The sequence below is a fragment of the Erythranthe guttata genome, chromosome 3 (genome assembly GCF_056151865.1).
Source record: "Erythranthe guttata isolate IM_541 chromosome 3, IM_541, whole genome shotgun sequence".
NCBI lineage: Eukaryota > Viridiplantae > Streptophyta > Magnoliopsida > Lamiales > Phrymaceae > Erythranthe > Erythranthe guttata.
In genome coordinates, this window is record NC_142535.1 from 10,638,636 (window position 1) to 10,666,451 (window position 27,816).

A 27,816-nucleotide genomic window follows, 5' to 3' on the forward strand; every position below is an offset into this window, starting at 1 on the left:
ACATACCTGTCGAAATTTGGAGAATTTTCGACAGGTATGTGTCGAAAAACACTAAAAAAAAAAAAAAATTTTTTTTTTTTTTTTTTATATTTTTCGACACGTTGGTGTCGAAAATTGACCCAAAAATCGACCTGTATGTGTCGAAAATTGCCGGCGGGTTTCAAAAAAAAAAACTTCAAAATCGACTTCGAAGCTCGAAAAAGACATCGATACTTACCTTAATGTGTTCTCCTTCCATATATACTACCATATTATTGTCTTATAACTCCATTTTATAAGTTTTGTGAGGTTTTGATTTTTTGAATTTGGAGATGTTTTGGAGGATTTAAGAAGATGAAGAAGATATGATTTTTTTTTTCCTTGGTATTGAAGTGAGGAATAAAAATTTTGTTTGTATAAATTGTATTTTGGTTTCAAAATCGACTTCGAAGCTCGAAAAAGACATCGATACTTACCTTAATGTGTTCTCCTTCCATATATACTACCATATTATTGTCTTATAACTCCATTTTATAAGTTTTGTGAGGTTTTGATTTTTTGAATTTGGAGATGTTTTGGAGGATTTAAGAAGATGAAGAAGATATGATTTTTTTTTTCCTTGGTATTGAAGTGAGGAATAAAAATTTTGTTTGTATAAATTGTATTTTGGTTGATGAAGGGCGTTTTTGTACTTTGCTAACAATTTTTTTATTTATGGTTTTAAACTAAGAAAAAGTTGTAAAAACTTCTATAAAAAATGGTTTTAAACTTGGAGGTATTGAAGTGAGAAAAAATTGGGATTTGTTTTAGTTGCCCCCATTATTTATACATCTTTCATATATATTATCATATGGTAATCGAATAAATTACAAAATACTACATTATTTCTCTTGAAAGGCACCGAACATTGTTAAACATATCAATAGCATGATTTGATTGCTAAAAAAATATGGGCATATTACAAAGCTCATCAAGGGTTTACTGATTCATAAAGGGGTTCACAGAAAAAACTTTTTTACAAAAAAATCCACATATAGTTCAGAGGTGTGTAAAAGACTAAAATAGCCCCTCACATTTTAATATGCTCCAATTTATCATTTAATTTAATTTAACCTCAACTTGACCCCAAATTTCACAAATTATTCAATTTTAACCTAAAACTCAATTTGTAGTACAATTTCGCCCGTCGCCGCCGTTGACCACCGGTCTCCGGCGATGACTTTTTTTTTTCTCCCTGATATTTCTGCCGGTTTCCGGTGTTGACTTTTTTTTTTAATTTAATTTTCTTTAACATCTTTTTGTCCTGTTTAAACAACAATATTGTTGTGGTTGACAGTCAGATTAACTATATTACTGTTAAACACAATAATATTAACTATACTACAATTTAACATAGTAATATTGCTATATTAATCTCTAGCACTGTAATATTAACACAACAAAAGTCATTATTATTATGTAATAGAGTAATATTAATATTTTAATCGTTCAACAAAGGTAAACATAATAAAAGGCCAAAAGAATTAATATTGATGTGGTTGACAGTAATATTACTGTCATCCACAGTAATATTAATGTAACAACAGTAATATTACCGTCAACCACAATAATATTATTGTGTTTACAGTAATATTACAATAGTACACAGTAATATTATTACGTTAATCTGTCAACAACTCAAACAAAACCAAAATAATAATAATAATGGTATGGTTGTCAGTAGTATTATTGTGTTTACAGTTATTTTATCGTCAACGACAGTAATATAATTGTGTTAACTTGCCAATAAATCAAACAAAAAAACCAAAAAAAAAAAAAAAAAAAAAAAAAAAAACCAAAAAAATAATATTATTGTCGTCCACTGTAGTTGTATTGTCAATGACAGTACAATTACTATCAACAATAGTATAATTACGGCTACTGACAGTACAATTACGGTCAATGTTTAGCGATGGAAGTAAAAAAAAACGGATAAAAAATTTAGGAAAAAAAACACTAAAAAATGTCAATGCCGGAAACCGGCGGCAAAAAAATAATTTCAGAAAAAAAAAAAAGTTAAAAACAAAATCTTAATTGAATTTTTGTTGTCAAAATTGATTAAATTGGGGTTACAACTAAGAATTGAGTGTAAAGGGTTGGGGTAATTTTGCCATATACATTATTTTTTCCTTTATTTACAAATCATATTAAAGGGATGAGCTTATTGGCGAAAAACATATAACCCCTCAACCAAGAATAATAAAAATGGTTGGTTAGGGACTTATGCACGAAAACCCAAAAAATATACTGATTTTATAACATTTCCTTTAAATTATCAAACATGAGACTATAAACAATTAAGAAATTATTAGGGTTCTTTTATCCATAAGTCTTAACCAACTAACAATCTTTATTATTCTAGGTTCAGCTGCTATATCTCTTTCGTTAATAAGTTCATCCCTTTAACATGTATAGTAAGTAAAGACAAAATTACCCTGAATTCGTAATTGTAACCCTAATTGTAACACTAATTTAACCCCAATTTCAACAATTTTGACAAAAAAGTCCAATCTTGACCTTTTCTTTTCAAACTTATTTTCTGATTTGTTTTTTCTGCCTCTGGTTTTCGGCGTTGATTCTTTTTTTTTTTCTTTTTTTTTTCTTTTTTGTTTATCGCTTTCCGCCGTCGCTGACCGACGGTCGCCGGTCTCCGGCAACATTGACTTTTATTTTATTTTTCACCCGCCGCTGACTTTTACAGTAATAACAGTATTGGCAGTAAAATTACTGTAAACACAAAAATATTACAGTTAAGCACATCAATATTATTATTTTTGCCCTTTTTATTTGTTTGATTTGTTGATCGGTCAACGTAATAATATTACTGATTACTATTGTTATATTAATGTATGACAATTATATTATTGTTGACCTCACTAATTAATATTACCATCCATCAAATCTATTTTTTTTTTACTTTTATTCTGTTTGTCTTTGTTGACCGATCAACATAATAATATTATTGTATTATACGATAAATTTATTATATAACATATTGATTTTATTGTATTAATATTATTGTGTTAGATAATAATATTATTGTGTTAAACAGTGATGTATAGTATTACTGTGTTAAACAGTAATATAGTTAATATTTACTGTTTTTACCTGTGCAAAAAAATAATGGAAAAAAAAGAATTCAAAAACGAATTTTCAAAAAAAAAAACAAAAAAAATTAAAAAGTAGATAGAATAAAAAAAAGAAAAAAGTCAAGGCCGCAGGTGAACGACGGCGGTAAAAAAAAAAAAGGAAAACAAAGTCAACAGTAGGTGACAGACGGTTGACTTATTGGGTTATGGTCAAAATTTAATATTTAGTGAAATTGGGGTCAAATTAAGGTTAAATTATGATTAAAGGGGAAAAAATGGACTATATTTAAATATGAGAGGGTATTTTTCGTCTTTTACAAACCTCTGAACCTTGTGTCAGTTTTTTTTAAAAGTTTTTTAAGAGTTGGACCTAAATATGAATAAATAGTCCAATATGAGCTTATTGCCTAGATTATTATTGTATTCCTTATTTCATTGTTAAAACATGACAAGAATAGGCATACAAATCACTCTCATTCCATTCCCCAACTTATTTCATTGCGATAATGAGGGTTGAATCAAAATTCTTGAAAACTTGATTTAATAAATTAGTTAAAAGATTTGAAATTCGACAAAATAATTAGTTTGGGGTGAAATAATTTGTTTATAAAAATAAATTAGACAACGTCGCTAGTGAGTTGTACAATTTTGGAGGAAAATTTGATCCTCAATGTTAAGCACCAAAAAGTAGGGGTAAGCATAAAAACCGAGAAACCGAAAACCGAACCGAAAACCGAAAAAACCGAACCGATATACACTGTCCCGACTTAAAACCGCATACACGGTAAATATTTTTTGAAAAATCGAAAAAATCGGTATGTGTATGGAGAATTTTTTTTTTGGCGAATCGATTTACCGAACCGAACCGACTTGGGAATACAAAACTACGTCGTTTGATAGATAGTAAAAATCGGTAAGTTTTTTTGATAATCAATGTGTCCACATTCAGATACTTGCTCTTTTGATGTAGTTGGACTTCTTTTGTGATGGGACAATAGGTTTATTTTTTTGAAGATGACATTTATGACACCAGGTTTATTAGTTAATCTCATTATGTTTTTTTATGGCACCAGGTTTTTTTTTTTTCCTCTTTTTTAATGGCAGTAAATTTGTTTTATTAGTTAATTTTGGATTGTTACTTGTTAATTTTCTCAAAAAAATGTGATAGAAGTCCAACTTCACCGTTAATCAAACATCGGTTTTATTCCGAACCGATAACGAAACCGAAAGCGAAAATAAACCGAATTGATACCGATATCGTTTACCGAAAATCGAAAAAAATCGATTAGTACCGAACCGAAAAAAAACCGACATACACGATTTAAAATATGAAAAACCGTTATTATCGGTACGTGTTTGGTTTATTGCAAAAACCGAACCGTACCGACCCGTGCACACCCCTACCAAAAAGTGGAAAGAATTTAATATATTATTTATATATTTACTTGTTATATTTTTGCAATAAAGAACATCAAGAACCTAAACCTAACGTTTCCATTGAATATACAATCATTTTTTTTGTGTGAAGTAAATAAACATTTATTTAGTAACTTAAATACTAAAAAAACTCGTTTTGCTTTAGTTTGGAAAAGAAAGAGTAAAAAAAACCCAAACAACAAACTCCATGAATACTTGAATACATGTTTGTGTTTGTGGGAGTAAATAATATAAAGTGGGAAAACTTGATGCCCTCTTCCTTTGCTTTATCTGCAAGTACCCATAGTTGGTAATTTTTTGATCTTTTCTCTATTGGCAACTTAAGCAAAGACAAATGATGCTGTTTGACAGCAATGAAATGAAACCCTGCCCACATTCTGTTTGTTAAAATTACTAAGTGAAAATTTGGTGCTTTCTTCTCAATTTTAGCTGCCCATATTCAGAATATCTCAAAAGGGCCCTGCAATTTTGCCTTTCTGGGGATTTTTAGCACCACCAGCCTTACTTAATGCTTAGATTTTGACTAATTGTGTATTAGTTTATAGTTAAGCAAGGGAATCTGCTTTTCCATTGGAATTGTCCGTGAGCTTTTTTACTTAGACCAAAAGCCCATCACATCTTCACCACTGTGTTTCAGAGGATTACTTTTTTTTCCGTATTGGAGTAAGCTTTGATTCATTCATGGGTTCTTGAAATATGAATTAAAATAGCCACTGATGCAAAAATTGGATTAGGGGTTTATTTCTCTTCTGCTTTCTTTAACTTTTCTTTTTTAATTTTTCTCACAGTGCTGTAAATAAAAGCTGCCAGGTTTTATTCGTGCCTTGTTAAGTCCTGCAACATATATACATTTGGTCAAACCCCTGTTCTTTTGCCTTAGTTTTTTTTTTTTTTACCTCTTAAAAATTTGGCTGTTGTTGGATTTGGTTTTGATTCTTGAAAATGGCGTCTGAAGAAAGTGGGGATAATAACAGAGTGTTTCATCCATCTGCCCCTTTCTATGGTGGTTCTGTTAATTGGGATTCATTTGGAAATTCTAACATTGTTCTTCATCCAAATGATTTTGCTAATCAAATTCAGACAATGGGAAGTTCTTCCCAATTTGCCCACTTTTCATCCGATTCGGGTCTCGTCGACATTGTGTCGAAAACGATCCCTGGTTTTCGGAGTGGAAGTTTCTCGGAGATGCATACTTCTTTTGATTGTGCAGCTGAATCAGATTATTCACCTTATGGAAAGAGGAAAAGAGGAGCTTCACCCAAGGTAAAGCTACTCATATAATATATATAAATGGATTTTTGTTTAATGTATTTTGGTTCTGTTATTATATATATAGAATGCTGAAGAAGAAGAAGAAGAGAAGAAAGATTGCTGTTTGGAGAAATCTGATTTAGCTAAAGAAGAGGATGAAGAGAAGCAGAAATCGGTTAAAAAGGCGGATAATAATTCGGTAGATTTAGAACCTTCGAAAGAGAATTACCTTCATATGAGAGCCAAAAGGGGTCAGGCAACAAATAGCCACAGCCTTGCCGAAAGGGTATTTTTTTTCTCAGTTCGAAACACGAACGATTTTTTTTTATACGCGAAAAAACTCGGTTTTTGCTTATTTAAATTGGATTTCGGAATTGTTTCGATGTAGGTGAGAAGAGAGAGGATCGGTGAGAGGATGAAATTGCTTCAAGAACTCGTTCCCGGTTGCAATAAGGTCAATGGTGCTTTTCAGTTTTTTTTTCTCTAAAATTGCGAATTTTCGTAAGTGGTTTTGATATAAGTTCTGATGGTTTTTTTTTTTGTCGATTTTGGGATTTTGAAGATAACTGGAAAAGCGATGATGCTTGATGAGATAATCAACTATGTGCAATCACTCCAACAGCAGGTTGAGGTATGCGTTTTCATCAATTATCATAAATTAAATATGGGATTTGGTATGCCGTCACTCATCAATCCACTCGACCCGTTTATATCTATATATATACATACATAAGCATTATATGTGCACTTAAGATGATTCACTCGAGCAATAAAAATGTAGAAGATTTCTGAACTATGCATAACAAATGAGTTTATTGCAGTTATTACCCCCGTGTTACACCGAATTGCTAAAATTCCTTTTTCGTTATAAATATTAGCAGAAAAAAGCGATGATGCATTTTTTTAAGCACACAGCCCCCTAGATGGTGCATTTTTCGGGGGTAGTTTGCTAATTAAATTACATCATAGGGGTGATTTGCTAATATTTACAAAACGGGGGTGTTTTTTATAATTAGACTAACACAGAGGTGCCAAATGCAACAATCGAATAAGCTTATAGTTGTAGAGTGTAGTAATGTTTATGTACTTTCTCATGCAAAAACGTTTTTTTTTTCTCGTTGCAGTTCTTGTCAATGAAGCTTGCGACGGTGAATCCAGAGGTGAATGTCGATATAGACAGGATATTGTCTAAAGATGTGAGAAAAAAATTGCTCCCCAATGCATGCATAATTAAATCTTCTTCAATTTACGGCCCCCGCATACCAAAATTAATTTCCGTTTGTTTTTTGTTCATTAGATTCTCCACTTGCGTGGCGGAAATATAACCGCACTTGGAATTGCTCCGTCGTTCAATCCATCCCATCCTTTCCAAGGAACCTTCAACGCAACTCCACCGTTTAATCCATTAATATCACAGGTAACGCAAAATATCTCTTGGGGTGCGTTTGGATTCGATGAGATATTTAGGAAACGAGATTGATTTAAAATCCATCCACGATGATTTTAAACAATAAAAATCAATCCAGACAAGCTCAGTTGATTTGTTACTGTGTCATTTGAGATCGTTCGCTCGAATCCATCAATCGTTTATTGATACACAAGTATACAAAGTTCTCGTGTTTAAAAACAATAGATAAAAATAATATGGTATTTGGTGTTGCAGCATACATGGAACAATGAGCTCCAAGGTATTCTCCAAATGGGATTTGATCCCGATCCCTCGAATAGCAGTTTGGGGCAAAATGGTAATTTCTCGAGCTACTGATCAAGTTTTCTCGTTTTTTTTTTCCTTCTTTGCTATCTGATTGATACGATTATATTGTTTTGCAGGGCCATCGAGAATGGAGCTATAGAGTGTTTTATGAAAAAAAGTCGAGACCGCTGCTCTTCTAACCAAAAATTCAAGCATATATATATCTTGTGAAGATTTGTTTTATCGAAAGTAAAAATGCTAAGCAAACGTTTGCACTTCTGATTTTTATTATGCCTGTATGTATAGGTTCTAAAGCCACCTAACTCTTTGTTCTTCGAATTTTTAAGAGAAGAAAACTTGACTACTGAAGATGATTGATTTTGTTAGTATATACAAACTGTGTATAACAAGGTACACTAGCTATACCATGTGTAGTCTTCACAGGGTATAGCATATAAATAACCTGTAGAAAGTGTGCCTTGTGCAAATGTGTTAGATTTTGATTTATTATTATTATTATTTCTATTATTGCTACACTTCCCTTTTTATTTTCTTCCCATTTTTTCCCACAAAATGAATATATGTTTGTTAAGATTTTCAAAATATTTTCCCAAAACAGTTTAGAAAAATTTCTCTCTTTCTCGAAATATGGTTTGACGACCACAGTAAAAATTATCCTCACTAAAAATAAGCGAACCTTACCTTTTTTTTTTTTGATAAATAACCGATAGCATTAATGGGAAATAAAAGAGTCAACAAGGGGGTGGCCCCCATCACAAAAGCAACAAACAGGAATTAAATTAACATTAATAAAACCATTCCACTTGCAAGAGAGTGCCCATGAGGAAAGATTGTGTGCAACAAAGTTTTAATTTCTTCGGCAGAATTTGAACTTCCATTTTGACCAAAGAGACCAAAATTTTTGAATTTCGTCGATAAGGACACAAAAATTAGAGTTGGGGATGGCAGATTCATCCACAATGAATTTGATTGCGTTGAGGCAATCAGCTTCAAAAACAACATTTTTAAGTTTTACCTCATTGATAAACATACATGCATCTCGTATGGCCAATGCTTCAGCGACAAGGGAGTCATGGCACATATACTGTTTGACAGATGTATATACAATGGATCCGTTGTTGTGGCGAATCAAGAAGGTTGTGGAGGCTGCTCCATTAACAAAGGAGCAATCTGAGTTGATTCTAACCCACCCAAAAGGTGGTCTCTTTCATATTGTACTGTGATCTTTCTCAGTTTTGATTGCTTTAGTGAGCTGGCAGTTCCAATGTTCCAAAGCCATTGAGGAAACTATCTTAAGAGTGATCTGAAATGAGGGAGGAGAAACACCATGAGTGATATTATTCCTATTAGACCAAGTGAACTGAAAAAACAACAACTGCATAAACAAGAAACTCTTCTCTAATAATATCCGAATGAAGAAAACTGTTATTCTTATCAAGAATCAGCTCAATCCAATCTTTAATCGAACAATTATTAAAAGTCTCAAGGCAGAGATTCCACTTGGAAGCAAACCACAACTGCTTAATGATTGGGCATTTGAGGAAAAGGTGGGATGAGTTTTCGGTGTCAGAGTTACAAAGGGGACAAAGGGTGTCATTGACTGGAAAAAAAAAATTGAGTTTTGCCTTGGTGGGAAGGATATCATTGATGAGTTTCCAAATGAATAATTTATGTCTATTATGAATTTTTGCATCCCAAGGCTTATTCCAGGGGAAGGTTGATGCATTTTTGACATTAATGATTCTACGATCATTCAAGGTTAGGTAGACACTTTTGGAAGAGTGGTTCCCTAACAAGGAGGGAGGCCAGAAAGAGGCTTGGGGGTTTATAGATAGGAGAGATGATGATCTTCCTGATTTCATTTACCATCTCAAGAGGGAACATCTCAAGAAGGAGGCTGATGTTCCAAATAGGAGAGCAATCAAACATGAGATTTTTTACATGTCTGTATGAAGGATGTGGAACAGTGAGGTGTGGAAGGGGAGTTGGTTTGAAGTTGGGGATTGTTGGGATCCAAGGGTCTTCCCAAATTCTAACTGAGGAGTTGATGGAGATAGAGAAGCATGCTCCTTTTCGGATCACATGCTTGGTTTTAAGGATAGCATTCCATGTCCAAGAAGAATTAGTGGAGCGAAGGTCAGTGGCAAGGAATGACTGAAGACCAAGAAGGTATTTGGCATATAGAAGCTGGACCCAAAAGGAGTCATGAGATGAAGCAACAGACCATGCAAGCTTTGAAATAAGGACAATGTTTGTGTCAATGAATCTCCTAAAGCCTAAACCACCAGTAGATTTAGGAAGAAGGAATGTGGACATATGGTATGAAGGAATGGCTTTTGCAACAGTAGAAATAAGAATACTTCTGCTAGCATGGGAAAGGCCTTTGGCCTTACAACCAACCAATTTGGAATTGCTTTTTGTAATGAGTTCCTTGAAGGTTGTGGATCTGTTTTTGGGGATACAGAATGGAAGACCTGGATGTCTCTCTTTGTGGGAACACTCACCAAAACTGAGAATATTAAGTATGGAGATTTTGGTTTGGGGAGGAGTGTTGGTGCTAAAGTGAATGAATGATTTATTGGGGTTAGGAAGTTGACTGGACCAAGAAGTGAATTTTTTGAATGTGTCCTTAATGCATATTGCATCTTCATCACTTGCTCTGCAAAAAATGATAAGATCATCAGCATAGAGTAAATGAGAGACAAAAGGAGCTGTTCTGGAAATCTTTACACCTTTAAAACCACCAAAGATTTGCTCAAGATTAAGAAATCTAGAAATGAGCTCAGAATAAAGCACAAAAAGAAAATGAGAGAGACGATCCCCTTGTCTTATTCCTCTTGAGGGATTGAACAGTCCACAAGGAGATCCATTGATAAGAATGGAGAATGATGATGTAGAAATGCACTGCAAGATCGAATCTGTAAAAATATTACAAAAACCAAGATTGGTTAAAATACAAATCAAAAGACTCCATTCAATTCTATCAAACGCCTTAGCAAGATCAACTGTAACTGCCATAAAACCTTTTTTCCTTTCTTCTTATGCAGGTAATGCATTATTTCATGAGAAATTATGTTGTTATCATTGATGTTTCTGCCAGCCACAAAGGCCGTTTGGAAAGGGGAAATGATGAGAGGAAGAATAGTTTTCAGTCTATTTGCAATGATCTTTGAAATCACTTTGTATGTGACATTGCAAAGGCTGATTGGTCTAAATTGCTCAACATGAGTGGGATGTGGAATTTTGGGGATATGAGCAATGAAAGTGTTGTTAAGGGCTTTCAAAAGATGACCATGTTTAGAGAAGTGTTGAACAACATCTATAAGAGCTTTTCCAGTGGTTTTCCAATAAGTTTTATAAAAAAGAGGTGTAAGTCCATCTGGACCTGGACTTTTGTTAGAAGCAAAGGAAAATATAGCTTTTTTAATGTCAACAGGAGAAGGGATAAGGGACAGGTCATCATTATTACCTTGAGTGATAACAGAAGGAAAAAAGTTTTCCAAGTTATTGGGTAATAGGGTATTGTCATGAATGTATTCAGTTTGAAAAATATTTTCATAGAAACTAGAGAAGCATTCACCAATCTGATTATTCTGGAAGACAAGGAAATTATCATTATTCTTGATTGAAAGGATTCGATTCTTCCTACCATGAATAATAATAGAACTCAGGTGAAAAAAATAAGTATTAGCATCACCATCATTCAGCCATTTAACTTTAGCCTTTTTGTTTCCAGAAAATCTCAATTTTTTTAACCAATCGTCTAGCTCTACCTGTAATTTCTTTTCCAAAGTGAGGTTCTCAGTAGATTGAACGGATTGTTGTATGTAGACAATCTCTTCTTTTAGTGCCTTTGTCTTTTGGTGACAATTACCGAAGTGGTGAAGGTTCCACTCTTTAAGAGCCTTCCTAATATTCTTAATTTTCGAGTGAATTTGGTAATGGGGTGAACCATGGACAAGGATATTTCAGGCTGTGGTAACAGTATCGAGACAAGTATTGTCTTCGGTCCACATTGCTTTAAACTGAGCTAATAGCATAGATCCCCCTGTGTTATTTCTAATTGGTGAAAAACACCTCGTGTTAAAAATATTAGCAAAAAACCCCCTATATAGTGTTTTGCAAAGCACACCAGCCCCTATTTCGAAATTAAATGTTGACTTCTATGAAATGACTGAACTACCCTAACAAAAGAAATATTAAAAAAAAAAAACCCCTAACAAAACGCTAAAATAAATTGCAACAAAACCTGTTGGGTTTCGGGCACGCGTACGCAGCGGAAAAAAAAAATTTTATGCGATTTAAACGACTTTAAAGCACACAAGCACATGCCCGACAAATTAAATCAATTAATTGCGTACCTTTGCGCTTCCAGCGAAATTAAAAACAACATACATGCTAAATAATTTAACCGAATTTAAATCAATTAACATGCTCGCGTTTAAACCAATAATCATGCTTGCAAAGATTAAAACGATTACACATAATCACATAAAATCATACGATAGCAAACATGAATTCACAGTTTAAACGTAGACGAATCGAAACTAGGGTTTCGTGTATTTACCTCTTGAAGCGTGAGGTAGAAGCGTTTAGCAAGTCGAGATTGCTACGGAAACCAATCCGTACAATCAGGGCAGCAGCGGTGCAGCAGCAGCAGCGGCGAATCGGCCACAACGGCGCGTGAGGTACACGCGCGGTCTTCCGGGGCGGCGCGTGGGGCAACGTGCGGCTTCGGCTCGTGCGCTGCTCTTCGATTCCTCGATCTTCGATCTTCCTCCTCTCGGATTTCACCTCGTATACTTCGATCTACTAAACACGTAGCACTAGACACGTATTAGTTAGAAAAACGGAAGAAAAAGAGAAGGAAAGAAGCTACCAAACCAATCGGCCGATGGACGGCCGATTCCGGCGAAACGGCGGGGAGGACGGCGGTGGTGGCCGCGGAAAGAGAGGCCGAGAGAGAGAGGTGGACGGCTGTTAGGGTTAGGGTTTCACTTGTGTTGTATGTTTGTGCAAGGCCTATAAATCAAGTATTTATATGTCTTGCATAAAACCCTAGCGGGCTTAAGTTGGACCGGGCCCAACAGCTTAACTCCGTTAGTACTTTTACTTGCTCGTCTCTCTTAATTCAATGACCGAAAAATTACAACGATAACATTTTCGGAATCATTATAATATCCTCGTCATTACGAGTGGCATCCTTCATTTTCCAACTTTCCAAAAGTGGAAACCCTAGTTCAGTGCACTTTCTAAATTTGGAAACTTCCCGATTTAGAAAGTTCACTAACACGTTCGCCTATTCTTTTCCTTTTCTCATTCTCATTCATAATTCCAAATTACGAATGTTGGATCCAATCATATTGACTTCCAATCATGCAAAGATAAACTATTTTATCTTTGACCGTTTATTCAAAGATCTCATGTGCACGAGCAGTGTGACCCTCGATGGTTCAGGTGTAAGCTAGCCGTGGGCCCACAACTCTTTGTGGTCAAAACTCGTCCCTTAGAGTTACGATTAAGATGAAGCTCGTTTCACCTTAATCACCCAACGAATCAAGATTGGCGTCTAGCAACTACGCGTCATGATTCCCTAGATACAAATGAAGTGCCTGCAAGAACCTTCAGATATAGTTAACGTACAGTACGGTCCCTTCGATTCATATGTCCCGATCGAACTAGAGGCATTGGTTCATCGAGACCTCTTTATATGTTCGATGACGGTGCGATCGTTCCAAGTGTTGTAATCCTTACGTGCATGACTTAGAGAATCGAATTCTCTAATCATCACTTAGTCAGCTCTGGCCAGAGACTTAGAATGATTACAAACTTTCAGAACACACAGGACATCCAAGACTATTCTAGCGATCGAATCCCCGACTACAATGCACAGACCTCCCACTAGATTTCGGACTGCACGAACACTGGCCCTTGGGATGGTCCTCGGTGGAACTCAGGGACAGGTCACGATACAGCTGGTCCTCTAGTGAAGTCACGGTGATGTCTAGGTCATAAGGACTAATGGTGTACAACTATACCATAGATATCTCTACTCGATTATTGGGAACCACTTAGAGATTTCTAGGGTGAGGGAGTTCAGTGAACTCGTCAACTTACGAGCACCCACTTATGCATGCCGATATCACAATACCGTTTACTGATGAGATGCAGTACACATACACTAAGTGCTAGTCTTAATGGGAAAGGCCGATATCCTCATTAGTGGCGTAACCCTTCGACTAAGAACACGTTTAACAGTTATAATACTTAAGTAAATATCTCACGATCCTAACGATCAATTACTAGTACTTGTAATAACTGTAAGGACTATATCTATGCTTGTGACAAAGGGACAAAGATATAGAATGCCAAGGTGTTTTATCATTAATACGAATAAAGGTTCGTTTATTACAATAATAAATACGAAAGACCACAGCCACATGTTGGCTTGTTGGTCACCTACTCTAACAATCTCCCACTTGACCTAAAGCCAACTACCCATGAATCGCAATCCCATCGACTCTCGATGTTTCTCATGGACCGATCTCGGTAAAGGCTTCGTAAAGGGGCCTGCAACGTTCTCTTCCGAGGTGACTCGTTCTACTTTAACTTCACCTCTATCAATGATCTCTTGGATCACATGATACTTTCTCAGAATATGCTTTGACTTCTGATGAGATCTCGGCTCCTTAGCTTGCGCCAAGGTTCCGGTGTTATCACAGTACAACGGTACTGGATCACTAGCATTAGGAATAACACCCAACTCTTGGATGAACTTCCTTATCCAAGTCCCATCTTTTGCAGCATCGGACGCTGCAATGTATTCCGATTCGGTAGTGGAATCGGCCGTCGTGCTTTGCTTGGAACTCTTCCAACACACGGCACCACCATTAAGCGTGAATATAAATCCAGAATTCGACTTTGAGTCGTCCACATCCGATTGAAAACTAGAGTCAGTAAAACCCTCTAATTTCAACTCGGCACCCCCATAGACCAAAAAATATATCCTTAGTTCTTCGCAAGTACTTGAGGATATCTTTCACGGCTTTCCAGTGAGCCGGGCCGGGGTTAGACTGATATCTGCTTGTGACACTCACAACATACGCAATATCGGGTCTCGTACATAGCATGCCATACATTATGCTTCCTATGGCAGAAGCATAAGGCGTCCTTTTCATCTCCTCGATTTCACTAGGTGTTTGCGGACACATAGATTTCGAGAGACGAACCCCATGGGACATTGGCAAGAATCCCTTCTTGGATTCTTCCATGCTAAACCGTTTCATAACGGTGTCTATGTACAGGCTTTAGGATAAGCCAAGCATCTTTCTCGCTCTATCTCTATAGATGCGTATTCCTAATACATAAGATGCTTCTCCCAAATCCTTCATTGAGAAACGCGTGGACAACCATGCTTTCGTTTGCTGCAACATTCCTACGTCATTCCCAATGAGTAGAATGTCATCAACGTAAAGCACTAAAAATATCACTGCCCTCCCACTAACCTTTTGTATACACAAGGTTCCTCCGGATTCTTCTCAAAATCAAACTCTTTGATAGTTGAGTCGAACCTAATGTTCCAACTACGGGATGCTTGCTTCAATCCATAAATGGATCGCTGGAGCTTGCAAACCTTTTGCTCACTTCCAGAAGATATGAAGCCTTCCGGCTGCGCCATGTAAATTTCTTCCTCAATATCTCCATTAAGGAAGGCGGTCTTCACATCCATTTGCCATATCTCGTAGTCGTACCACGCAGCTATGGCCAGCAAAATCCTAATGGACTTCAGCATCGCGACTGGCGAAAAGGTTTCCTCATAGTCAACACCTTGCCTTTGATTGTATCCTTTTGCTACCAATCTAGCCTTATAGGTCGATACCTTTCCATCCACTCCAATTTTCTTCTTATAGATCCACTTGCAGCCTATAGGAACAATTCCCTTAGGTGGATCTACCAAGGTCCACACCTTGTTGGAGTACATGGAGTCCATTTCGGATTTCATGGCAGTTAGCCAATGTCCCATGTCCGCATCCGATACGGCCTCATTGTATGTTCTTGGATCTTGTCCAAGATCAACATGATCTTCATCATTCTCGAGGAGGAATAACCTATCCGGCATTTTCCGAACTCTTTCGGATCTACGTACCGTAGGTTCAGGAGGTATATCAGTGGTTTGTTGTATTGGTTCGATTACTTGTTCTTGCGTTTGAACTTCACTTTGTGGTTCTTGAACTACTTCAAGTTCTATCATGCTGCCCTTTCTATCGGATAGAAACTCCCTTTCCAAAAAGGTGGCATTTCTCGAAACAAACGTCTTTGCTTCTTTGACATAGTAGAACTCGTATCCCATCGAGTCTTCGGGATACCCCACAAAATAGCACAAGTCGGATTTATTATCCAACTTATCTCCCACTAATCGCTTCACATAAGCGGGACAACCCCATATCCTAATATGTTTGTAGTTGGGTTTCCGGGAATGCCAAAGTTCATAAGGTGTGGATTTAACTGCTTTGGTGTTAACTCTATTCAGCAAATACGCGGCAGTACGAAGTGCATGACCCCACAAGTACGCCGGTAAGTTTGTGAACCCCATCATTGATCGAACCATATCTAATAAAGTTCGATTCCGACGTTCAGAGACTCCATTAAGTTGAGGAGTCCCCGGTGGAGTCCATTGGGATTGTATCCCATTCTCTTTCAGATAGTCAATGAACTCGATGCTCAAGTATTCTCCACCACGATCGGATCGCAGCTTCTTAATACTTCGTCCGAGTTGCTTTTCTACTTCATGTCTAAAATCTTTGAACTTTTCAAATGTTTCAGACTTGTACTTCATCAAGTACACATACCCATACCTAGAATAATCGTCGGTAAAGGTGGCGAAGTAGTTATATCCACCCTTCGCACTAACACTTAGTGGACCACATACGTCTGTATGGATCAAATCCAAAAGACCCTCGGCTCGTTCCATTTTCCCTTTGTAGGGTGACTTGGTCATTTTCCCTTTAAGACAAGATTCACAAGTTTGTAGTGATTTCACATCCTCCAAAGAGAACAATCCTTCACTGACAAAATCGTTCATCCTTCTTAAAGAGACATAACCTAATCTAGCGTGCCAAAGTTGTGCGGGGTTTTGATCTATTTCCTTACGTTTTGCTGATATAACATTAATAGGTATTTCATTTGGATTTAGTTCATACAAGTTGTTTAATAGTCGTCCTTTGCAAATCAAATTCTCATTCTTTTTTATAATGCAAATCGAATTTCCAAAAACAAAAGTAAAACCTTCAATATCTAATACATGAATAGAAATAAGGTTTCTAATGAGCGACGGAACAAATAAACAATCGTTCAAAACAATAGGAAAACTAGAATCCAAAACATTTAAGTAAATTGTGCCAATGGCTTCAGCAGCAACTCTTGCTCCATTCCCCATCCTTAGGTAGGTCTCACCCGCTCTAAGTCTTCGACTTCTTGTCATTAGCTGCAAATCATTGCACAAATGTGAGCCACAGCCCGTATCCAATACCCAAGAAGAAGAGTTGACAGAAAAATTTACGTCAATGAAATACGTACCCTTTTTAGAACCTTTCTGCTTCAGGTAAGCCTTGCAGTTGCGGCGCCAATGTCCTTTCTTTCCACAGTGATGGCAAGCATCATCAACTTGTTTGCTAACCTTTGCTTTGGGGCCCCCACTACCTTCACCCACTTCGAACTTGCTGTTTGGGAAGGGAACTCTTTCCTTTCTCTTCTTTTGGAAAGAACTCTTCTTTCCAGAAGTAGCAGCAATGAGAACAGACTTCTCTTTCTTAATGGTGGACTCGAAGCTGACCAACATGTTCATTAACTCATCCAAGGGAGGATCTAGTTTGTTCATGTTGAAGTTCACTATGAACGATTCATAGGAACTAGGAAGAGACAACAGGATCAAATCCAACGAGAGCTCGGCCGGGAGGGTGACATCAAGATTCACTAGCTTTTCAAGGAGAGTGATCATTTTGAGACAGTGCTCGTGGACCGAAGTCCCTTCGCGCAGTCTCACTGTGATCAACTCCTTTGTAGCAGCGTACCTCGATGCCCTAATATTCTCACTATACATGCTATTGAGATGAGCCTTTATATCGAAAGCATGCATGTGAGACTCATATTTCCTCGCAAGCGCGGGCTCCATGGCGGCTATCATATAGCACCTAGCATGAGTGTCATCTTTCTTCCAAACTTCATAAGTTTCCTTTTCAGCATCAGTCGCTGTGGCAGGTATAGTGGCGGGAAGCCTCTCGTTCAAAACATAGAGACGCCCCTCAATAGTTAGCACAAGCTTAAGACTACGCAACCAATCTAGGTAATTAGGGCCATTGAGTTTATTGTCGAGGATTGACATTATGGGATTCTTAGACATAATTATCTGAGACATATAGAGAAGAGGATTATTAGAGATTCGCGTTAAATGATTGTTACAATTAAATGTTTGGACTTATGTTATTTAATTGTTCTCCCACTAATTTTATCGAGTTCCACTTCCCTCTAGTAGACAAACGAGAAAACTGATTTTTCTTAATGGGCTTTAGGTCCAATAGACAAATATAACCCGTAGTTAATCTAGCCCGATTATATTTGCCCAAAGGTAGATCACAATCAATCATATCCACAATATGGCCCTAAATTAATTTTCCTCACACTTGATAATGACCTAAGTTAATCTCGCGAATATCAAAATCGTCGTGTGTCAAGTCCGACCTACCAATCAAAGATGCTCATAGAACTTGATTATGCCAAACTAATGCAGTCCCTAGTTAATCTAGCCGACCACGTTAATCCAGCATAACCCTTTTCTATGGCTACCTTCATCGCTATGTCAATTGAATTACAGCTTACTCTACCATAGCACTCCCCGCTAACACGGCTTACTGCACTACAGTAAAGGGCTACACATAATCCAACCGTTGGCAGAAGGAAAGAAATAACTCAACAGATTGGGTTTTTCTTTATAGCTTGAAATGATTCTCAATTAGATTAAGAATGAGGGGTTTTATTAAAAGTTTTATCTCATAAGAAGGTTCGGATTGGTCTATGTGATTCCTACATCTATGTTCTCTAAAGGTATATGGAAACGCATATTGTCCTAAGAGGAACATACGACCTAATTATATAATTAATTACATTAATTAATTATCGGGTTTTTCAAAATAATTGTAGAACCTCAACTAGCATAAATCATTCAAATAATGTTGAGGTACTACTAATTAAGTTGAACTATAATCAATATTATATATGTGTTCTATTAATTGAAATTAATTTAACAATTTAAATTAATTAATTAATCTAACACCTATTTACTAAAATAGATGATTGTTGATCCAATTATCTAATTGGGATTAATTGAAAATAATTTTCCAAAAATTAAAATCAATTTGTTTTAAGTTTAATTTTAGAAATCTGAAATAAATTTTTTTTTTTTTTTTTCATTGAACCGGTTCGGCCCAACCGGTCTGACTGGTTCGGACCGAAGCGGTCCGGTTCTGTCCGGTCCAGCTGACCCAAATCAGTGGGCCGGGTCAGTCGGACCGGGAACCGGTCTGACCGACCCGAATCCACGTGGATTCGGTCCACTAAATCGCACAGAACCATCGAACCGGTCGGTTCGACTGGTTCGATCCGATTAAACAAAAACCGATGTTTTAAAAACAAATTCAGATCCGATTTTCCAATTTTAAACAATTTTAAAGCTGGAAAAATTCTAAACAATATTTCAAAAATATTTTAAACTTACGAAAACTCCCAATTACATAATACGACAATCACTACTTTAATAAATCGAACATGCATAAGATCATAGCATATTATACGACGCAATTAACTGCGCAACGAGCTCTGATACCACTGTTGCGTTTCGGGCACGCGTACGCAGCGGAAAACAAAAATGTTATGCAATTTAAACGACTTTAAAGCACACAAGCACATGCCCGACAAATTAAATCAATTAATTGCGTACCTTTGCGCTTCAAACGAAATTAAAAACAACATACATGCTAAATAATTTAACCGAATTTAAATCAATTAACATGCTCGCGTTTAAACCAATAATCATGCTTGCAAAGATTAAAACGATTACACATAATCACATAAAATCATACGATAGCAAACATGAATTCACAGTTTAAACGTAGACGAATCGAAACTAGGGTTTCGTGTATTTACCTCTTGAAGCGTGAGGTAGAAGCGTTTAGCAAGTCGAGATTGCTACGGAAACCAATCCGTACAATCAGGGCAGCAGCGGTGCAGCAGCAGCAGCGGCGAATCGGCCACGGCGGCGCGTGAGGTACACGCGCGGTCTTCCGGGGCGGCGCGTGGGGCAACGTGCGGCTTCGGCTCGTGCGCTGCTCTTCGATTCCTCGATCTTCGATCTTCCTCCTCTCGGATTTCACCTCGTATACTTCGATCTACTAAACACGTGGCACTAGACACGTAATAGTTAGAAAAACGGAAGAAAAAGAGAAGGAAAGAAGCTACCAAACCAATCGGCCGATGGACGGCCGATTCCGGCGAAACGGCGGGGAGGACGGCGGTGGTGGCCGCGGAAAGAGAGGCCGAGAGAGAGAGGTGGACGGCTGCTAGGGTTAGGGTTTCACTTGTGTTGTATGTTTGTGCAAGGCCTATAAATCAAGTATTTATATGTCTTGCATAAAACCCTAGCGGGCTTAAGTTGGACCGGGCCCAACAGCTTAACTCCGTTAGTACTTTTACTTGCTCGTCTCTCTTAATTCAATGACCGAAAAATTGCAACGATTACATTTTCGGAATCAGTATAATATCCTCGTCATTACGAGTGGCATCCTTCATTTTCCAACTTTCCAAAAGTGGAAACCCTAGTTCAGTGCACTTTCTAAATTTGGAAACTTCCCGATTTAGAAAGTTCACTAACACGTTCGCCTATTCTTTTCCTTTTCTCATTCTCATTCATAATTCCAAATTACGAATGTTAGATCCAATCATATTGACTTCCAATCATGCAAAGATAAACTATTTTATCTTTGACCGTTTATTCAAAGATCTCATGTGCACGAGCAGTGTGACCCTCGATAGTTCAGGTGTAAGCTAGCCGTGGGCCCACAACTCTTTGTGGTCAAAACTCGTCCCTTAGAGTTACGATTAAGATGAAGCTCGTTTCACCTTAATCACCCAACGAATCAAGATTGGCGTCTAGCAACTACGCGTCATGATTCCCTAGATACAAATGAAGTGCCTGCAAGAACCTTCAGATATAGTTAACGTACAGTACGGTCCCTTCGATTCATATGTCCCGATCGAACTAGAGGCATTGGTTCATCGAGACCTCTTTATATGTTCGATGACGGTGCGATCGTTCCAAGTGTTGTAATCCTTACGTGCATGACTTAGAGAATCGAATTCTCTAATCATCACTTAGTCAGCTCTGGCCAGAGACTTAGAATGATTACAAACTTTCAGAACACACATGACATCCAAGACTATTCTAGCGATCGAATCCCCGACTACAATGCACAGACCTCCCACTAGATTTCGGACTGCACGAACACTGGCCCTTGGGATGGTCCTCGGTGGAACTCAGGGACAGGTCACGATACAGCTGGTCCTCTAGTGAAGTCACGGTGATGTCTAGGTTATAAGGACTAATGGTGTACAACTATACCATAGATATCTCTACTCGATTATTGGGAACCACTTAGAGATTTCTAGGGTGAGGGAGTTCAGTGAACTCGTCAACTTACGAGCACCCACTTATGCATGCCGATATCACAATACCGTTTACTGATGAGATGCAGTACACATACACTAAGTGCTAGTCTTAATGGGAAAGGCCGATATCCTCATTAGTGGCGTAACCCTTCGACTAGGAACACGTTTAACAGTTATAATACTTAAGTAAATATCTCACGATCCTAACGATCAATTACTAGTACTTGTAATAAATGTAAGGACTATATCTATGCTTGTGACAAAGGGACAAAGATATAGAATGCCAAGGTGTTTTATCATTAATACGAATAAAGGTTCGTTTATTACAATAATAAATACGAAAGACCACAGCCACATGTTGGCTTGTTGGTCACCTACTCTAACAAAACCCAACCCATGTCTTCTTCTCCAACGCTACGGAAAAATAATGTCCATACCTCATATCTTGCCACAATCAAATCTCGGCTGACGGGGAAGATATACAGTATGAAACCACCTCTTCCACTCTCCGGCGAGCGGTCCAACACTACCGTCGAGATAGATGGGCGGGGAAAGAATTTCGAGAATTTGGCGGTGGAGGGTCAAGGTGTCTGTGGCGTTGCGAGAAGTAGGGGTGTGCACGGGTCGGTTCGGTTCGGTTTTAGCCAAAAACCGAACCGAACCGAATATATCGGTTTTTGTAAAATAAAAAACTGTGTATGTCGGTTTTTTATCAGTTCGGTTTCTTTCGGTTTCGGTTCGGTTTCGGTTTTTTTGGGTTCGGTTTCGGTTATTTTTTGGTTCAAGCGTAACTATATATTCAAGTTGTACAAATAAAATAATACAATTACAATTACTTTCACAACTTACTAATGCAATGAAAATATAAAATCTTTAATTTCATAGGACTTAACGTAATTTATAGATGATGTATTATGCTTCATTTTTTTCCCTACTTTTATCTACCACATTATTAAAACCATGAACTCATGTAAATTTTTAAGTACTAAATAAATAAAATACAATGTCTCAATTTATGAACAAATGCTTAGAATGAGACAAGTAGTTGAAAGATAGAAAATAAATATTAGGGTAAAATAATACATATATTATATAAAATGAAGTCATTTTATAGTTTCGGTTCGGTTCGGTTTTTCGGTTCGGTTATTTACCTTTCCACCATACCGAACCGAATAATTCGGTATTTCAAAAATAAAAAACCGTACATGCGGTTTACTATTCGGTACGGTTTAAAACGGCTCGGTTTTTCGGTTTTTCGGTTCGGTTTTTCGGTTTTTCGGTTTTTATGCTCACCCCTAGCGAGAAGAGCGGAGGAGGCGGGTGGTAGAAGAAAGGGGTACCGGCAGCGGCGTGAAAAGGGGATTGCCGGAGGTGGTATTGTGAGTTTGGTGGTGGTGGTAATTTTAATGGGGAAGAAGAAGAATTTTAGGGAGGACATGTTCTTTCTCTCTGTTGGAGGCGGTAGCTTGACGAGGTGATTGCCGGTGGTGGTGGTGGTGGAGGTGGTGGTGGTGTTGGTGGTGTGCAGGTGGTCTCGCACTCTCGCTTCAACAGGGGGAAGAAATTTTGGGGAAGATCAATTTCTCTTTGTTCTTTTACATAAAAATATATGTTATTTTTTTTATTTAAGAAATTTTAAAAATTGCAATTTGATCCAAATTTTTGGGTTATTTATATTTAAATCAAATTGGAATTTTTCTTTCTTTTACAAAAAAAATCAGAGGGTATTTTCGAGTTTTCAAGTAAAAATACACATTCCTACTCGCATTATTCGCGCGTGCAATGTACGTTGAGCTGTTAGGGTTTTTTTTGGCTTTGACTTATTTTCATAGGGGGGTATTTGTTAATTTTTTTAACACGATGGGGTTTTTAGCAATTAGAGATTATACAGGGGTAGATTTTGCAAAAAACCCCTTTAAACTTAAAAGGCTTGCGCCCTTCAATGGCATGAATATATGTATTCAGAAGAATTGGAGAATGATCCGAGGCAAAATCAGGAAGATGAAGAATGCTTGAGTGAGGGAACACAGAGCACCAAAAAGAATTGGCAAGTACTCTATCGATCCTTTGCTGAATATTGGCAGCTCCATCTCTTTTATTATTCCATGTGAAGGGATATCCATGGAATCCAAATTCAATGAAACCAAGAAAATCAAGATCTACAAGGAGATTATGTTTAGAGGATGACGAGAAATGGTTTCCACCAGTTTTTTCTGTTTGAGAGGTAATGGAGTTAAAGTCTTCCATGACCACCCAAAGACCAAAGAAGCTATATGAGATTGTATGGAGATGCGTCCAGTAATTTTTTTTTCCTGGAGTAGTGCATGGGCAGTAAATGCCAGAGAATTGCCAAGAGGAGAGGGAAGGATCAGTGGTAATAAGAGCACTGATTAGAACGATATTATGTAGAGTACTGTCTATCGTAATATTGGGAGTCCAAGCTAAACAGAGCCCACCAGCAATGCCAATGGAAGGAACAAACCAGTGATTTGAGAGAGAGAGAGAGAGAGAGAGAGAGAGAGAGAGAGAGAGAGAGAGAGAGAGAGAGAGAGAGAGAGAGAGAGAGAGTGAGAGTTTGAGAGATTCTAGAGGAGAAAGAAGTTTTCACTTCAGAGAGAAAGAGGAGATCAGGCTTAGAGGAGAGGATGAGCTGCCTAAGAGCCCTGACTGCCTTGGGTTGGGCCAACCCTTAGCAGTTCCACTCAATAATTTTCATAATGATTACTTCCATGACCTCTTTGGGTCATTAATATCAGAGATTGAGTAGGTTGTTGCAGAAGAGCAGGAAGAAGTAGAATTTAACACTTGGGGGTCTAAGAGAGATGGATCCTCAGACAGTTCATTAATGATGACAACAATTTTGTTTGTTATGTGGAGAGTTGCAATGCCATTGTGTGATCTATTGATTTTGAAAAAAAAATCTTTGCATGTTCTCCAGTGGCGAAGGAGCTATAGAGACATCGTAATTAGTTTGCAGGGATTGGCTTTGCTGAATGTTTGTTATGTTAAGACAATCTGGGGTGTATGGTATGGGGTAGGTAATGTTCATGTCCGAGAGGATGTGGGTGACAAGGTTTCGAGAAGAAGTTGGTTGGTTTAGGGTTAGGGTTTGTAGGTCTGAGATAACCAGTTTAGGTTTTTTGGTAATTATAGAACTTAGTGAGTTTGGGCCACGTTTGTTTCGAGAGATGGAAATGGGCTGGCCATTTTGGCCTTTGTGGGCTATTCAGAGAGTCCATATAGACGTTGGACAGATTGATCCACCTTGAGATGTTTATTGTATTTGGAACATGCCCTGATTGGGGGGGGGTCATTTTTTGCGGAAGAGGACTTTTTCTTATTTCAGCTGAAAGATTTCCTCGAGATATGTTTCCGATTTTTTCCAAGGAAAGGGTTGGGTTGACTGTTTTAGACGGATGGTTTGGTTCAGAGTGAAAAGGGATTTCATGTCTCATTAATGCTGAGCTCTTTTGCACTGCAAAAGGGATGTTTTGGGGATGAACAATTTGTATAGGGCAGCTTTTTGCTACTGAGTAGAGGTTGTTCCATTCATTGTTTGCCACGTCTTAGTGTGGTAGGTTAGGGTTTGCAGAGTATTCTATTAACTTTTTAGGCTGATCCTTGGTTTTAGTGCTTTGGTGGTTGGAGATAACTTCCGGTATGGTGGTTTTGTGGCTGAGATAACCAGGTGGGGTATGGCTGGAAGGAGTGGGTTTTGGGTTAAGAAAAAAAGGGATTTCGAATTAGCAAACTTTCAGCTTTAAGCCATAATACATACTTGCATAACTGGTTCTCCATAGATCCATCATCACATATGGAGTTGCAATTGATCACCTTATGACCTAACAGACCACAGAAAAAGCAAAATTCAGCCAGTCGTTCATACCTTAATTCCGTCCGAAGGTCATCTCCACCTTGTCGAGGGATAGAAATGTGGTATGTGAGAGGTTTGGTGATGTCAATATGGACATTGATACGAAGAGAATTTTTCCATTTATGGCTAGTAAAGAGAGAGTCTGTTTTGATAAAGCTACCGGTTGAGTTTCCAATGAAGGAGGCCGTTTGGATGTTCATGAGGCAGGCTGGGAGGTTGAAAACTTGTATTCAGAAGGAGGCTTTTGTCATGTCCACCTCGGATAAGGCCTTATCTGGTGGCCAATGTTGGAGTATGACTTGGGATTCACGGAATGCCAGGCTTGGGCGAGAACTTTATGGAAGTCACTAAGAGATTCAAAAATAAAGACCATGGTATTCTGGTGAAGAAGGTTGGTAATGAGTTTCTCTTTGGGGTTCCAAGCTTTTGTCATGGTACTTTTGAAAGCATTCATGTTAATGGTTTTGGATGTGAGGATTTGGGCAATGATGGTGTGTTCCTCCATAAATGTATCATTTAATGTGTCGGATTCTGAGGAGTTGAGCATATTTGTGTGGGAGATAAGATCATTTGCGGATGATGATTGGTCCATTAAAGAAATGGAGAAAAAAAAACGAAAAAAGAAGAAACATGAGGATGGAGGATGAGAAACCAGAATGGTGGAGGAGAAGGATAATGAAATGAGAGGGAAGAGAAGAGGAAGATGAGGGAAGAAACAAACAAGAAGAAATGAAACCCAATATTCAAGTTTTGGAAGGAGCTTCCATTTCTATTAGAGGAGCAGGCTCTAGGGAGAGAGCAGAAAAATGTTGCATGTATATAATGATATCCTTATTCTTCAAAATTTTATTTCAAAATACTCATTTTGCCAACATTTTTAATTATGATGTAACTACTATGGTTTTTTTTATGTCTTCTCCTAAAAAAATAAACAAACATTATTTTCATTCTAAAAAAAATTCCTAACACAACAAAATAAAAATAACCTCCAAAATGCTTCAAAAGACATGTCATTAGAATTTAGAAACATATATGTAGAATAACTTATAAAATGTTCATGAAGAATGATTCACATACTTCAATGTGAAATACATCGGATATAATATGATAAATCTGAATATAATTACATTCGATATGTGTAAAATATGTGTGATATGCTGAATTAGATCGTCCAAATAAACTTGTTAACTATTTCTTATATTGGGCCGGTAGCTAAGAGTCCAAAACATAAATAAATTAATATAATGATTTAAGCCCATTAAAATAAGGATCTGAGTCGACCATAATCTTTAAGTGTAATTAGAGTTATACTCTAATTGAGATTCTACCACTAACCTAATTATAAATAGACCTCACGGTTCATGTTAAATGTATGCTTTATTATTCTTTTTAAGTTATTCTCTAGAATTCTTGTGGTCTATCATCTGTTTGCCTAGGCATCTGACTTGAATGTCTAAAGGGTTTTCACCGGATCAACTTGCACTTATTTATGAGTGCATATTTTATAGGTTCAAGCCTTAGGCGTTTCACAACTCTTTATGTGGTACAAATCCGACCTAGATCACCGACTCACGTGCAGTGAACTACCGTTGCATTCTTATTTAATATACCCAAATAAGTGATACCAAGTCAATGCGGAGTTAATAGGATACATTTTATTTATAGTCTTTAGAAATTGTATTTTACTTCAATCTTGTTATTGATTGTAGTCTATGGAGTTAAGAGTACATTGTCCCTCGTACTACACTTTACTACACTTGGGCCTTGTAGGTCTTATTTTTGTAAAATAGTTAATTGTTGGAAATAAATGTGTAAACCGTAAAAAAAATTAAAAATTTGCGAATTCCGATCCATTTTTCTAACTTTAGAATAATATTTTTCATGAATATTGCTAATTATCATGAATTTTATATTGTTGATGACTAAAAAACAAAAATTTCGAAATTCGCAGATTCTTATCCAAAAAATTCCGATATTGGAATAAAACAATTTCATTTCAATTTCAAATTTTTGATTTTTCAGATTTTTTTGGAAAGGAATTGGAATTGGTTTCTCTCTTCCGGAAAAAAATAAAAACATAAATCAAAAGTGATACTTCTTATCGGACCCGTTTGATTGCCACCTTGATACTCGTTAAACTTATGTATATAAAACCACAAATATACGGTATCACATTTTGCAGAATAGTTAATTCTAAATATCAATCCACATGGGCCTAAAGATTCGGTTGTTAATTAATGTAATTATATTATCAGAATATTATATAACCGGCCGTAATTGGATATAATGGTGATTAAACCTAATAACTGAGAAAAAAAATTAGGATCATAAACATGCAAATAGAAATAATTGTAAAACTATAAAAAAGACAGAATCGACGGGAATGCTCCGATTTGTGAAAGGTTTCTAGGGCAAAATTCACCGATGTACAATTGAAAATTATCTACATATCCGATATATAATGTCAAATTCATATCCGTTAACCCAGACGCTAAAATACCCTAACCCTCGTCTCCGGGGTTACTAGGGCCTACCCACAGGTCCGACGTCTCCGTTCAAACTTGACACTAAGAGAGCACTTAGGTCAAGTCCTTAAAGGCCACTGTTTTGGGTCGGGCTTGGAATAAGAAAGAATAAATTTCTATTAAAAGTGCTTACAAGTGATTAATAAACGTTAATAACACTTTGCATCAACCTTCTTTATCTAGGAATCTAAG

General features: G+C 37.1%; 1 protein-coding gene across 2 annotated transcripts; it reads left to right on the plus strand.

Moving 5' to 3' along the window:
- Positions 1-4,698: 4,698 nt before the first annotated feature.
- Positions 4,699-7,857, plus strand: LOC105961560 (transcription factor bHLH74). Of its 2 annotated transcripts, XM_088815509.1 has the most exons (9): positions 4,699-4,833; positions 5,625-5,807; positions 5,881-6,081; positions 6,184-6,249; positions 6,358-6,426; positions 6,920-6,991; positions 7,093-7,212; positions 7,459-7,540; positions 7,626-7,857. In XM_088815509.1, exons 2-9 carry the CDS (start codon positions 5,628-5,630, stop codon positions 7,646-7,648), a joined length of 813 nt encoding a protein of 270 aa, XP_088671635.1. In that variant the 5' UTR covers positions 4,699-4,833; positions 5,625-5,627; the 3' UTR covers positions 7,649-7,857. The 2 variants fall into 2 exon arrangements, with proteins under 2 accessions (XP_088671635.1, XP_012841241.2); XM_012985787.2 differs by lacking the exon at positions 4,699-4,833 and having other exon boundaries at positions 4,844-5,807.
- The last annotated feature ends 19,959 nt before the right edge of the window (positions 7,858-27,816 follow it).

Excerpts from the sequence above, each read along its gene's own strand:
- LOC105961560 (XM_012985787.2), top strand. The coding sequence starts at position 5,487 with ATGGCGTCTGAAGAAAGTGGGGATAATAACAGAGTGTTTCATCCATCT. Across the intron at positions 5,808-5,880 it reads AAAGAGGAGCTTCACCCAAG|AATGCTGAAGAAGAAGAAGA; the intron begins GTAAAGCTACTC and ends TTATATATATAG. Across the intron at positions 6,082-6,183 it reads GCCACAGCCTTGCCGAAAGG|GTGAGAAGAGAGAGGATCGG; the intron begins GTATTTTTTTTC and ends GTTTCGATGTAG.